Source organism: Onychomys torridus, chromosome 6 (genome assembly GCF_903995425.1).
Source record: "Onychomys torridus chromosome 6, mOncTor1.1, whole genome shotgun sequence".
NCBI lineage: Eukaryota > Metazoa > Chordata > Mammalia > Rodentia > Cricetidae > Onychomys > Onychomys torridus.
In genome coordinates this window covers 66,586,725-66,602,242 of record NC_050448.1, presented here as the reverse complement: position 1 = coordinate 66,602,242, position 15,518 = coordinate 66,586,725, and the positions used below count along the sequence as shown (strand labels likewise).

The 15,518-nt window shown below is 48.4% G+C and overlaps 1 protein-coding gene across 1 annotated transcript in view; it reads right to left on the bottom strand.

Moving 5' to 3' along the window:
* Window positions 1–15,518, bottom strand: part of Kcnn3 (potassium calcium-activated channel subfamily N member 3) — a 140,379-nt gene that overhangs the window by 43,558 nt on the left and 81,303 nt on the right. The window contains exon 3 of the mRNA XM_036189931.1: window positions 9,144–9,562. Within this exon, the coding sequence (XP_036045824.1) occupies window positions 9,144–9,562 (419 nt within the window). The remainder of the gene's footprint in view (window positions 1–9,143; window positions 9,563–15,518) is intronic.

The following is a 15,518-nucleotide window of genomic DNA, read 5'->3' as shown; positions in this document are numbered from 1 at the left end:
TGTTCTGTCTAACATTTCTTTTCACCCCAGGATTGATTAAATATTCACTTTGATTTCTGGCTCCTGTTCATATTTCTTCTCTTCTATCTGACTCTTTAATCTACCTGGAATTTATTTTGGCGGCTGGTGAGAGATGGCGTGCCAATTTGATATTTCATCCAAGCTTCCAATTTCCCCACGAACGTTTACAGAATAATCTATTGCTTCCTAATTGGTTTTCTTCCTCCATGATTGGGTTTTCACACTGGGATGTATTTCAGGGTTCTCCATTATGATTCATCGATCTATCGTTACTGGTTCCTTAGTAATGAGTAATGCCCAAGGGACTTAATGACTCTTTGTTTTATAATACATTTTAGTATCCTTAGAGAAAGTCCCCTCTCTGGCTTCTCTTATAAGAGTCCAGCTGTTCTCATTTATTGATTAAAATGTCCTGTGAATCACTCATTATTTTCCCTTAAAATTTCTAATTTTGTTTTCCAATACAGCAAAAATTGATTAAATTTGGTAACTTTCAGATTTGTAAATCTTGTTTTTAAAATTCATTAGTTCCTGCGTCTTCATTATAAATTCACTCTTCTTTCTATCTAAGGTTTGTTTCATCTTCCAATTAATATGGTTTCCTTCTTCATCTCCTTTTCTTGGCCTTTTGAGACAGGATCTTGGTATATAGCCCTGGTACTCAATATGCAACCCTGGCCAAAAACTAAAGGCAATCCCTCTCCTCAGCCTCTTGAAGAATGTACATAGACATGTGCTACAATATCTGGCTTCCTTCTTTATTTAAAAAATATGTGTTTATTTTTATTTAAAACGTATGAGCATTTTGCCTGTGTGTATGTCAACGCACCAGATGTGTGCAGTGTCCACGGAGGCCAGACTAGGGCGCCAGAGTTATGAATGGTTGCAAGCTGCCATGTGGGTGCTGGGATTTGAATCTAGGATTCTGGAAGAGCAGCAAGTGCTCTTAACCACCGAGCCCTCTCTCCAGCCTCCTTCACTTCTTAACAATGAAAACTGTGAAGGGTACTTTTCATCTGAGTACATAGTTCTCCATCCAAACTTTTAGTATTTCAGGTTTTCTTTCTTATTTTTTTTATATATGTGTATGTATGAGTATGCGTGTATGGGGAGGGGGTGCATATGTATATATGAGGCCCAAAGCTGATGCTGGATGTCTTCCTCAATTCATCTCCACCTTATATATTGAGGCAAGGTCTCTCAGTGAACTTGGAACTTGCTATTTTGGCTCATTTGGCTAGCCAGCTTCCTGGGGAGATCCTGTCTCTGCTTCCTGAGCGATTAGATTACAGGGGGACTATCTCACCCACCGGGCTTTTACGTGGGTTCTGGGAATCCAACCTGATCCTCCGCTTACATGACAAGCTTTACCACCACGCCATTGCTCCAGCTCCTAGATTTTCAAGCTCATCTTTTCTTTCATTGGTACTATTTTATTTTGTTTCTTGTGTATTGGTGTTTTACAGGCATGCATGTCCATGCACCACTTGTGGGTCTGGACAAAAGCCAGAAGAGGAAGTCAGAGATCTTGGAACTGGAGTACTGGGAATGAAACCCTGATCCTCTGGAAGAGCAGCCAGTGCTCTGAATTGATGAGCCATCTCTCCAGCCCCACTTTATCTAGACTGTTAATGGTCCCTTTGAACCACATAACAATTTGTGCTGTGCAGTAAGCCTGGCTCCATCACCCCCACCCCACCGCTTTGCATTAACATAATAATTCTTCACTCTTAATTTTTTCTGGGTCCCTTTGCTTTAGCTTCTTCTTCTTCTTCTTTAAATAGCATGAAAACAACTTTTGCTTTGAAATCCCATCAAAGTGAGGGACATTGTCTTTTAATTGAGGAGGTAAACTCAACTAATGTTGATCACTATAAATTTTAGATTTGGCTCTCTTTCATCTGGTTTGCATTTCTGCCCTTACATTTTCCGGTCCCGAGTCCTTGTTTCTTCTGTCTTAGCTCAGTGGGACCTGATATTTGGAAAGTGCACATTAACCACCTCACACCTCAGCTTCATCCTGTGTGAAGTGGGAATGTCACAGGCCTCACACAGGTGAGGTACCAATTTAGGGGTAGGGACAACTCACAGCTGATGCTACTGTTATCCTTATTATATGGTTTTAAAGTCCCACTTGTGGGAGCCAGAGAGATGGCTCGGTGGCTAAGAGCACTCTGGCTGCTCTTCCAGAGGACCCGGTTTGATTCCCAGCACGCAGAGGCAGCTCACAACAGTCTGTGACTCCAGTTCCAGGAAATCTGATGCCCTCTTCTGGCCTCCATGGGCACTGCACATACACACAAGAGGTGAAACACCCGCACATAAAATAAAAGTAAATAAATAAATCTCCATTTTTAAATCCTACTTGTGGTAACCTTAACGTTTAAATTATGATTTCAAGTGTATTTTTCTGATTACTGAGTTTAAGTGTTAGGGATTAAAATTCTCTACATCAGATGGTGGATTCAACATGTTTTTAACTAAACCCCTCAAGCCTTTCCATTTTAAACTTCTAATGATTTGCAGTCCCCGAATTATTGTTGAATTATTGTTTTTATTTCATGCACCCACTCTGTAGAATCTACTTTTCCTTTGACATTAAAATTCGGTTTGGCAACCATGCACAAACGTCTTTATTTCGTTTTTTACAGTATAGCTCTGTCCACCTCTCTGGCTTTCACATCAGTCTATTATTAAGATCTTAATTGTTAGTCTTTTTTTCTTTCATTCAAATGACAGAGTGGGTCACATAACTGCAAACTCTCTCAAGATGTTCTACTGACTCTTAAAATTTAGTGGATCTGAGGAAAACACAGCTGTGTTGTTCATGTGACTCTCAGGTGGCTAATTGTATGATTTAACACAATTCCAGAAAAAGTAATGTCTAGAGGTAGTTCCTATCGCCCTTCTGATTGGAAAGAAGGTAATGTTTTTTATTTGCCCCATCTGAGTATCTGTTACCCATGACAATGCTGGAAAAGTTTTCTTCCTGTATATCTTTGATTAAACTTCTGTCCAAACCTGGATTTGATAACCTCCATCTCTGGGCTAATCATCCTTTCACTCACCTCTTCTAGATTCTGAAACAACTTTTAAAACTATTTATTTATTGTTTGTTTGTTTGTGGAGGAAGGACAAGTGCCACAGACCACGAAGGTCAGAGGACACCTGTGTGAGCTGGTTCTCAGCGCACCATATCAGTTCTGGAGCACTAACCCAGGTCACCAGGCTTGGCAGTAAGTACCCTTATCCACTCAGCCCTCTCACTGGCCCTCTGAGAAGGCTTTAACGTTGACGCTCTATATTCTACTTTTTAAAAAAAAGTCAGCATCACAAATGTGGATTTTCCCCTTTAGAAAAGCAGTTTTGATGTTCAGGAACTCTGAGCATGTGAGCCAGATGCGTTTCTGCCGCTTTCCTCACACAGAGACTGTTCTTTCCTTGGCTGTTCTTTTCTTGCACCACAAGGCATAGCTAGTCTCCTAAGAGTGCTCCGGGTTTCCCATCATTCGCATCCTTTTGCATCCTCCTTTTTCTCCTCCTTGATGCTGCAGCGGGCCCCCCGCAGGACCTGGCTGGGCAGCAGAACCACCTTGACTGGCTCCTGCCTTACAGAAGACCAGCTTCTGCAGTTTCTCCAGCTAGAGGACCAGAAGAGAGCTTCATCCAGTGCTGTGCTTTCTAACCCATCCTCCCTCAACCATCCATTTACAAACATTTAAAATCACAGCCTTCCAACTGTAAAAAATGTTGAGCAGACACTGCTCTTCTTTATGTGTGCATGTATGTGCATATATGTACATATATTATATGTATGTACATATAATAAGTTGAACGCTTGCATATTAAATACAAGCTTTGGTTATCTTAGATAAAATAACTGTGGCTAGAAGCTCTCATCATTTTTCACATGGTCCACACTAGAATCTGTACCCCACCAAAGGGCTCCTCACACCCGCAGTCCCCAGCCCCATGCTTTCAAGCTTTTTTCAGCTCAGCTCCACATAGGGCCTTCCTCGATTCCCATGCAGTGAGCTTCATCCTGTAGACAAGCTCCATTCTGCTCTCTTCAAGTCGAAGCCACATGCCCTCTGTTCCCTTCCGCACCTGCCTCGGAGCTTCACTAGTCACTAACAGAGAACAAGAGTACAGGTTGGTCCCTCCTCCCCCTCCTCCTCCTCCTCCTCCTCCTCCTCCTCCTTCACAGTTCCAAGGATCAACTTAGGGCCTCATGCATGCTAGGCAAGTATTTTCCCTGAGCTGTAACCCCAACCCCAGAACGGCCTGGTTCTCTCTGGCTCTACAGGCCAGATCAAACTCTAGAATCAAACTCTTCATTAAAATATCCGTATGAAAAAAATTCAAATTTATATAGTCAAAATCAAGCACCTGCTGACAGGCCTGAGACCCTGAGACCGACAGCCTGCAGGGAGCCACATAGACTGTGGGGCCTCAGAGCGGGAGAGCCCAGAGGGGTCCAGCCATTTAAGAGGATGGGGAGGGTTTACTTGCAAAGCAAGACGCCGCAGCCCGTGTTTGTCAGTGCTGTTGGAGGCCTTTCTGCTCCTTTCAAGGAGACAAACACACACGTGTGGGCTGCCAGAGTTGCTCAGGGTGTGCAGGGAAGGCCGACTTCCCCGGCCTGATGCACTGGGACCTGGGGCCTCCACTCTTCCCTTTCTAATGCTGCTTGGCATTTGACAGTGTTTAATGAGGAGGTTCCTGGGGTGGCCCTGGGAGGCCTGTGGGAGGTGGGCATGCAGCCAAGAGAATCCTGGAGAATGCTGTGTGCTGCAACTGTCAGGCCTCAGGGGCAGTGGTGTAATGCATCTCTGGGGGCCCAGCAAAACAAGCCGATGTTACCACCGCCCTCACGGCAACCAGGTGTTGCTCTCCCAGCACAGGGCTCCTCTGCACCATTATTAATGCCTGTCTGTCCTTGGCAGGAGATGTAAAAACATTTATTGGCCCATAAAAGCCAACTCCAGATAGGAGAAACGGCTTCTAAAACGCATCTTGCTGAAGAGGGATTTCCATAGCAACTTCAGAAGTGAGTGTATACAGCCAGAGACAAGTTCAGCTGACGGAAGCCACCTGGACCATATGCAAACCCTGGTCTGGGTGGCAGCAGCCAGAACAGGTTCTAGAACCTGTCATGCTGCTTGATGCCCTTGGCAAGTCACTTACCCTCTCGAACCCAAAGGTGACAGAGTCACCATCAGATCAAACTGGGAGACATCAAAGCCATCCTTTCCACCTCCCTCTCCCACTCTGGCCCAACTCTGCAGTCCCCCTGTCTCAGTGTCTCAGCCAGTCATTCTTATGGTTTGACCTTGGGAAGCACAGGGTTACCTACAGGCTGGCCATTGTAAGAGAGTTCCGCCTGATTACTTAGTTCTGTGCATGTTTTCACAGTCCTATAGATCAGATTCTGGGCAAGAGTCAAAGATCCTGAGATGTAGGGACCGAAATTTGGGGATGGGGAGGCTCTCAGGATCAACATAGGAAGCAGGGCACAGGCTAGGCAGGGTGAAATGGTAACAGAAACCTCAGGTGATCCCTTAGGGACCCCTAGATGGCCCTAGAGAGTTATGCTCTAGGAGGTAAAGGGCTCTGTAAACTCTCCCCTGACAGTCAGTGGGTTCCTGCCGCCCCTGAGTAAGGGGTGTGACCCTGAGTCAGGCAGCTCCCTTGAGAGATGGCATTTTCACAGCCAGGTGAAGACGGTGAGTGCCCAGTCAACAGAGGGCAGAGCAGGTGCACTCTAATATCCAATGCACACACACAGGCACACACAAATGTATGTGCACAACCACACATGTACCCACGAGCACGCCCAGTACACACACAGTTGCACAGACATGCATGCATGTGTACACATGTATGCACACACATGTGGACTTCACCGGACATGAAGTCAGCCCTGGAAACCGCACAGCAGAGTGATCAAGGATGCTGACATCAGAGAAGACCTAACAGCAAGTCTGGTATTTTTTTTGTGTCACCACAGTGGCCCTCAGACCTCAGGCTGGGGACATGGCTAGGACAGTCTGGAGCACAATTACCTGTCCCTGCGGGATCCAGCCTGGGTTGACAAGATAAATTTGAAGTTTGGGGCGGAAATCAGGCTTGCATTCTGGCTGCACACTTGGGAGCTCTGTGACCTCAAACCAGCTACTTTCCAGCAGCCAACCCCAGCGTGAGAACAGTCAGGGCTCCTTGGGTCTGGGTTAGGCTGGGATAGCATGGAGCGTGAGATGTAGAGCCAGCAGAGGAGAAGCAGGAGCCAGGGGGACTGTCCCTGTGCTCAACACCACACATCTAATCCACTCCAAAGTCTTTGATCACAAAGCCTCTAGATCCCTAGAGGCCAGGCAGGGGCTTCCTCGCTTGGTTTCCTGGTCTTCAGCTGGGGCTCTTGAGCTGTGTCTGCAGAGAAGCAGCTGGGAATTCTGTAGTAGCACAGGCTAACCCTAGCTTGACAAGGGCTGCTCTTGTTTAACCTGGGCTAACTCAGGCTAACCCAGCCTCACGAATCTTGATGCAAGCTAACCTTGTCTAACCAGATTAACTCAACCTGGACCTGGGAGCTTCCGAGGGTATTAAATAACAACTATGAAGCAAAGACTTCTGAAAATAAATAAATAAGTTGCCATACTTGCAACAGTTTCAATAAGCAATGAAACTCCCTGGTAGGTACCTGGTTGTATGTTCAGGCTGTCTGTTCATCTGAAATACATGCCAGACAAGGGGCATTAACATGGAAAACCTGAAGTGCCCCCAAGGGCTATGCAAATTCAGTTACCACTGCTGGAAATCTGAAGATTAGAAAGGAAAGCAGGATGAATGTCAGTGGGCATTTGGTAGGAGTCTGTCTCTTCTGGTTATAAAAAATGCAACCACCAAGTCCCTGAGTTACCTGGGATTATGCGATGCATGCCATTAACTGACTGCCATTGCATGGCAAGGTACAGTTTGTAAGGGTGGCTTTGCTTGACTTGAACAATAAATCCATAAAGTAGGCATCATTATCCTTCATTCATTATTGAAGCTCGGGGAGGCAGAGTGACTGGTATTCCTCAGCAGAGTCCCACACGACAGCCAGCATGGTGGCACACACCTGTCATCCCAGCATGAGGAAGCAGGAGGAGGGAATATGGAAACAGAGGGGTCACAAGTTCAAGGCCAGCCTGGACCACCCTGTCTCAAATAAACACAAACAGTCTCATGAGGAGTTTGGAGTTGGAAGCAGATACTACTTTCTCTGTCACAGGAATGTATTTGCCAGAGAAGGTTCCAGAGGAAATGTTTAGTATGGATCCCTGCTTGGAGAAAAAGCTCAGCTGCTGAGCTATGTTAGGGCTGTGGAGAGCCGAGTGGTGTGGCTTTGGGCTCTCTATCAGAGTCCCCCAATATTGACGGCCTGGTTCTCAGAGCCTGCCCCTCTCATTCTAAGGACCATGTTCTGCGCAGCAATGTCTCAGTCTGAAATCTGAAAGCCATACTCACAGATTGGACACCCCAAAGACAGTGGGAAATTTAGTTCATGGCTCCCATGTGAGCCTACTCTAGCCAACTCTGCTAGAGGTCTCAGTCTTGTTTATATCTGCTCAGATGTGGGCACACGGAAGAGCTGACAGCCAGCTGTAAGTACTGATGTGTTTAGGACAGCTACCGGGATCTGGGTAAGCAGCACAGATTTTCTCCGTGCCTTCCCACACAGAGAAGCTCTCTACCCCTGGAGCATGGCTTTATTCCATTTCAAGTGCCCCCAGGAGCATGGCTTTATTCCATTTCAAGTGACTTTTACTTTAAAATGAGGAAGCTACAGCTTCTCAGGCAGGCTCCAGAGCCCTTGCCTAGATTTGGACTCTGTATGTGAGACATGCTTAGAGTGAGATACGACGTCAGCTTGAGAAAGACAGGCATCTCCAACAGGGCCTGAGGGGTGGAGGAGGGAGGTATATCGGTCCTAATGGGGAGCCACAAGGGTGACTGTTCTGAGAACTGGCTGGTCACCACAGGGCCCTGGGCCTCAGGGAGGCCACAGTTGCTTCCTCCCATCATTGGTCTGAATCACCAGCCCCTAAAATCTTTCCCGAATCTATCTCACCAGCATCATGATTCTCCAACTTTAAAGTGCATGTGAATCATGATGAGCAGCTTCTAGAAGGCCAGTGCGGAGTCAGTAATTCTGGGGCTAAGGCCTTGTATTCTAACAAGTCCCCCAATGAGGCTGATACTGTCAAGTTGTGGACTGAACCTTGAGCAGAGACATATTAGTAGTGCTATATTGTGTACCCTAATAAAATTTGTATGAAGATCAGAGAAGCAAAGCCAGCCATAGCCACCACCTCCTACCTCACCAACTCCTCAGCCTGAAAGAGTCTCTAGCTGAAAGGAAAGCTTTTGCCGAAAAGCCCTTTAGTTCCTGTCTCCTCACGCCTTCTATACCTTTCTCTGCCCAGCCATCACTTCCTAGGATTAAAGGTGTGTGCCACTATTGCCTGGCTCTGTTTTCTCTCCTAGACTGTGTCAGTCTCACATAGTCCAGGGTGGCTTTGAACTCACACAGATCCAGATCTGTCTGAATCTCTGCCTCTGCCTCCTGAGTGCTAAGATTAAAGGTGTGTGCCACCACTCCTTGGCCTCTACGCTTAATCTAGTGGCTTGCTCTGTTCTCTGATCTTCTGGCAAGTTTTATCAGGGTACACAATATATCACCACAAATAATTATATGAGGAAATTTGAACTAAGTAAAAATGAACAGGCTTTATTATATTGTAGGACTTCTCAGAGCTTTTTAAACATTAGCGTGCATCATTAATCTCCAAGAGGAGAGCATACAAAAACTTGTAAATTGGTAATACTTCTGGTGAAGATGTAACCAGAAGGCCTTGACACACTGCTCTAAAAGAAAGAACGAAAGTCAGTTCTGTATATTTTTCCAGCTTACCTGGGCTCCAGTGTTCCAACAGCCTAAGCCAGCTCTGCTCTCTCCTCATTCCTATCCTCCTTTGAGGTATGTGAGAACATTCCTGCCTCCTCCATCAGACCTTAGACCTGGGCCTCCCTGCTCCTCCTCCCTTCCCTGTACCATGTTCAGAGGCCCCCTGGAATACCTTTCACAGACTCGCACGGTCCAGGCCGCGATGATCCACAGAGAGATGCTGAACACCAGCAGCACCGTGCCAGGGCAGATGGTCATGAGCGTCTTCATGACGAATCTGGTGTTGAAATTGATCTTGTTGAGGGCCCCAATGCTTCGGGATGAGGCATCAGTGAAGAGTTTGCTGTGTAACAGCATGACTCGGGCGATCAGGTAGAGGCGCAGGAACATGGGGATGGACAGGATGATGTCCACATCAGCCTCTGCCCGAGAAGGGGTATAGGAGAAGGCCAGGCGTGCGGTCCAGAAGAACTTGTACTCTCCAGGGATGGGGTGGATGGCACACACCAGCATCTCCAGGCTGATGTAGAGGATGCGCTCGTAGGTCATGGCTATCCGCCAGTCATCTGCACCATTGTCGATCACAAAGAGCTGGAGGGGCAGAGAGTTCATTAGTGTGGCCCGGACAGGTGAGCAGGAATGTCACAGAAGAGGCTAATGGGGTTTCATTAGCCTGACCACCTCAGGGGCAGGCTGGGCTTCTACCTGTGGTGAGTGCCCCAGTAGAGTCGAGACCTGCCTGGGTCAGCTGGACATCTTGGCTAAGATGCCCACTGTCTGCATCTTGCGCTCCTCCGCTGGAAGTTGCTTCCTAGGATACCGTCATGTCTATTTGCCTGTCTGTCTGTCTGTTTGAGACAAGGTCTCACCCTGTAGCCAGCTAGCCTCAAACTCATGGAAATCCTCCTGCCTCAACCTTTCCATTGCTGGGATTACAAGAATAAGCCAGCATGACAAGCTGGATATTGAGATTTATAATCAGAAAGAATACATTTGGTCTTTAACTTGGCTGAGGCATGAGCTACTAAAATCCCAGGAGAGGGCTGGAGCGCAGCAGAGCATGAACAAGACACTGGGTTTGATCCCCAGCCACACACACACACACACACACACACACACACACACACACACACACACCACACCACACACCACACAGCACACACCACATACACACCCCATACCACATACACAATGAGCTTTAAAAATGATGAGTCTAGCCAGGTGGCGGTGGCACATGCCTGTAATCTCAGGACTCGGGAGAGAGGCAGAGGCAGGTAGATCTCTATGAGTTCGAGGCCAGCCTGGTCTACAGAGCTAGTCCAGGACAGGCTCCAAAGCTACAGAGAAACCCTGTCTCAAAAAACCAAAAAAAAGGGGGGGGGGCTGTTATGTTTTGTTTTGTTTTGTTTTGTTTTGAGACAGGATTTCACTGTGTAGCTCTGGCAGTCCTGTTATGTGGACTAGGCTGGCCTTGAACTCACAGAGATCTACTTGCTTCTGCCTCTCCTAAGTGCTGCGGTTAAAGGTGTTCACACCTGTCTATGTTATTTAGTGCTGGAGTTTCAGCCCAGGGCTTCCCACAAGAGCTTTTTGTCACTGAGCCCCATCACAAGCACAGTCAAAATCTCCTGTGTTGTGACTGAATGGCCATGCTGTGAGTACTTGGGAAGTACAGGCCAACCTTGGGATGGGAGCTAGGAAGAGAATGGCTGTCAGTCCCACCCTCCCCATCAGTGACAAAAGATTTCAACAAGTGTGCCACACAATGAGCTTCTGCAAAACCCAAGGGCAAAGTTTGGAGACTTCTAGATAGCTGAACACATGGAGGTACCTGGAAGGCGGCCACCCATAGAAGCCCCAGGGGTTCCGTGCCCTTCCCACACTCCAGCCCTGGAGTCCATTCCAGCTTGTTGCTAACAGGATTCTCTGAAGCATCCTGAAGAAGAATTGTGCAAATGTTTCACCTGGCTCCAGCAGATGAATCAAATCCAGGGCCCAGGTCACAGGAGCCCCAACTCACAGCTGGTCAGTCAGCCCCATGCAGGCTTTGGAAGTGAGGCCAGAGCTGAAGAACCAGGCCAGTAGCCAGTGGCATCAAATGCGAACTTCAAGTAGAGTGTTAGAGCTGGGTTAAACTGCAAAACATCCCTTTGGTGTTCATGTTCAGTTTGTGGACAACTCCTAAGGGCAGAGAGCTTTGCTGGAGTGGGGGGGGGGGGCAAGCGTTGGATCAGTCTCTTTCTGTTATACCCTGCCAAGCTCCCTTCCAGAGTGAAGGATCCGGCCTCCCTGTGTTATTTTATGCTAAGGGGGATTAAGCATGCCATTGTGTTTAAAAGAGAAAAACAAACAAACAAACAAACAACCCCCCCACATCTCTGAGTCTCAGCAAGTGTGGCTTGATGAAGGGGGGTGTTTCCTGACTCATGGAGCTCATAGGGTTCCTGACCCCAACCCAGCAGGGGCAGGAAGTCTGCTGTCTACACCGCACTCTTGAGCAGTGCATCGAACATTCATTGCATGGCTCCTGAGCCTAGTACTAGCCAGTTCAGTAGCTCTGAGTGAGATGCCGAGCCTTGCTGCCCTTCAGTTCTCACCTGGGGATGTGACATCTGTTGCAAGCAAGCCAGAGGGGCTTCCGTGGGCACATTGCATGTACCGTGCACGGTGGTATGCCCGGTGTGCAGTGAAGCCTGCTTAACACCTATCACACTATTAGCTACTATGAGCAAAGCGGTGACTATTGGCGATTGCTAATAATAGCTATGACTGTTATTTTTTAGCCTTACAAAGGTTAGTATCTTAGTCTTTCCATACAATGATGACTGGGCTCAGCTATGTCTCCATTACTTTCCAGTACCAGCCTTCTTCAAAGCTCTGAATCCTGGGACCAGGTCATGAGAACCCACTCCAGCAGGCATTCCCTGGATATCTGCCTTGCCCGTACTCAGCTGAGATTATGTGGGGAAGGCCCAGCCTTTGTCCCCAAGGAAGCCCAATATGGGGTCCCATGGTGCTTGATGACTGTTCAGGAACTGCACTTTCACCTTTCAGCAAACTCAGTCTTTTCTGAACAGAGGAGCCTTGAAGGTCCCAAGGCACCAGGGCCTGCCTAAGGCTAAGACGATAGCCAGGACAGTGGAGGTACCCATCACACCCGTGTACCTTCTTGGCTGCCAGCTGCTGCCATGCACCCCCATGTATCCTTCCCAGAGCCCCAGGGAGCTGCTGCCTTCCAGGATGGCCTCTGCTGGCCTTTAATGAAGAGCTAGGGTGGAGGTCTTGTGGCCTAACCAGCTAGTGCTCTGGGGCAGAGAGCCTCAGAGGGCAGGCATCCACTCGCACATCGTGAACGGAAAGTGACCTCTGAATCCTGCCTTGGAAAGGCCAGCGAACAGTCAGCCTGGGAGGGGAAGAAGCTGATGCTGTGGCAGGAGCTGGGGAAAGACGAGCTTAACCTCAAATCCAGCATCCACAAAGGAGAAAAGAAGGCTGCACTTTGTGTTGAGGGCTGGCCAAAGGTTACACGACCTCCTTCCCTGACCGCTTCTGCCTGCATCAGACTGCCTCCACCTCCTCCAAGGTCTGGGACCCACCACCCTTCTCCGCTGCCTTCCCACGAGTCACTCCATCCAAAGAGGAAAGAGAAGACTCACGCTGCCTGGGCCTGAGGCCTCCAAGAATAAACCCTGAGAGTCAGATAGTCTCTGGTACGCCAGATACAAATAGAAGGCAAGCAGGTGAGTCACATGATGTGTGTGTGTGTGGGGGGAGTGCTTCTTGCTTTTAGTGTCTGCCTGTGACATTTGCCTGCTACACGATCAAGTTCATGCTAGCATGCTAGCAGGCCTTGCATGCTTGCACTGAGAGGCAATGGAGGTAGCTGTGGCGGGGGCCAGACTCCAATGTCACCGAGCCTCAGTTTCCCCCTCTCCTTGTCACCACTCATAACCCACGTCCAGCAAATGTGTTAAAGGCCTGCTGTCTGTTGGGAATAGAGCACAGCAGCCAAGACAGGCCTGATGATGAAGGTCAGCAGGGGAAGTAGAGGCCACCGTGAGAACGCCTGGCTGAGGGTCTCTCATCAGGAGTCGTCTGGGATTCCAGCACAGCACCAGGGGAGCCTCCCTTCAATCAGTGCAGTGCAGCCTGGGTTTTCCCAGACCCAGATCCATCAATTAGAAAGACAGATCTATGGCCATTGCAAGGCGTCTGTCTGCTCCTAACTACGGTCCGACAGCCCGAGTCATGGCAACATGACTATCTGGCTAAACTCTTTAAATACAAAATTAAAGCCTTCCATCCAGTAATAAAGAAGCACATTCGGTTGCTATAGTAACTGGGTTCACGCAGTAGGAACTGAAGCAATGAGTAACTGATTCCTTTGATTGCTTGGTGGGGACTGAGCTGGTCCATCATCTAAACTGAAGGATGGGATCTCCACTGAGCTCCACAGCTCCACAGGAAAGCGCTGGCCTGGGGTGGTGTCCCACCAGCGCTCAGGTGCCCTACATACTTCAGTTTCCTGACGCAAGGAAGATGGGGGCAGTACTGGGTAGTCAAAGTCGGAGGCTGGCGAGCTGGGACGGAAGCTTCCCACAGCCAGGCATCAGACTCTCGGAGTCCGTTTGACTGTCTCCATTGTGGGACAATTCACCTGTTCCTCTGCACTCTGCCGACTCTTCTCTAAGTAGGTGGATCACAGAGCTGACTGCTGGGGCACTTTCAAGCAGTGTGCACTTGGGGGAGGTTGTTTGGAGTAGAGGAACAAGGAGAACTATTTCAGGCTACAGACTGAGAATACCTACTAGACAGGCACCATGGCAGGGTTTGGTGGCGCTGCAGAGCCGGGCATCTCCCAGCACAGCCATGGCTCTCCTACACAGGACAGCCTATGCCTTTTGCTTTCTACCCCTGGAACCAAGCTCTGCAGTGTGACCTCACTTCCTGCAGAGGCACCCTGCAGCTTCTCAGCCTCCTGCTCATTCCCTGCCAATCACAAGTTCCAGCTATGTATTGGTCTTCACTGCGTTTTCCTCTGTCTTGTCACTTAGGCCAGTGGCTGTCAGTGTGGCTGCACATCAGAGCCACTGGGAGGCCTGTTAAAATTCCCTTTGCCTTTCACCACAGGAGCATAGCACAAGACAGGGGGAGGAAGGGGAAGGAGGGGAGGAAAAAGGAAAGAAAAGCATCTCCATGCCGAGGTTTATCCTCAGACCAAGACTGGGTCTGTGGAGGGGGCTGGGGCTGATGTCTGAATCTGTGGGAGGGGAGGGCTGATGTCTCTGTGCAGTGGGCTGGGCTGACCCTGGGATTGTTCTTACTCTTGTTCTGACAGAAGGTCTGTTATGTAGCCTAGGCTGTGCTTCATCTTCCCACCTCAGCCTCCTGGGTGCTGGGATCGTTCCCCACAGGTGACACTAAAGTGTGGCCAGGGTTGGGGCCCAGGGATTGCAGCTCCCTTGATCTCTACTACTGCCAAAGCCTAACCTCAATCTTAGCATGTAGTAGATGTTTATCAAATGCTGCCACTTATACGACTTTGGGCAGCCAATCTTCCCTCTCTTGCCTGTTTTCTCCTCCAAGGATGACGAAATCCATGATGGTCCCCAGTGTTCGTTGTTTTAGGCTTCTGTCTGTGGTGGTCCAGAAGAAAATGGCCCCCAAAGAGAATGGCACTGTTAGGGATGTTGCTTTGTTGGAGTAGGTGTGGCCTTGTTGGAGGGAGTGTGTCACTGAGCGAGTGGGCTTTGAGGTCTCATATATGCTCAAGTCACACCCAAGGAGATCAACCACTTCCTGTTGCCTGTAAGATGTAGGACCCTCAGCTACTTCTCCAGTATCATGTCTGCCTGCACAGCACCATGTCCCACCATGATGATAATGGACTGAAGCTCTGAAACTGTAAGCCGCCACCTCAACTAAACGTTTTCCTTCCTGTGAGTTGACATGGCATGTTGGCTCTTGACAGCAGTAGAAACCCTGACTAAGACATTGTCACTATGATCCAGCATCAGGACCAGAAACAACCTGGGGAGAAAAGGGCTTATTTGGCTTACAGGTTACAGTCCATCATCAGGGGAAGCCATGGAGGAATGCTGCTCACTGGCTTGCTCCCCATGGCTCACTCATCCTGCTTTCTTATACAAGTCAGGACCTGTGGTGGTATCGTGTTCCCCAAAATATTGTGCACCCTAATAAACTTATCTGGGGTAAAAAAACAAAAAACAAAAAACAAAAAACAAAAAACAGAACAGCCACTAGATACAGAGGCCAGAAAATGGTGGCACACACACACCTTTAATCCTAGCATTCCAGAGGCAGAAATCCCTCTGGATCTTTGTGAGTTCAAGGCCACATTGGAAACAGCCTGGCGTGGTGACAAGAGCCTTTAATCCCAAGAAGTAGCCTTTAATCCCAAGGAGTGATGGCAGAAAACAGAAAAATATGTAAGGCGTGAAGACCAGAAACTAGAAGTATTTGGCTGGTTAAGCTTTTAGGCTTTTAGAAGCAGTTCAGCTGAGACCCATTTGGATGAGGACTGAGA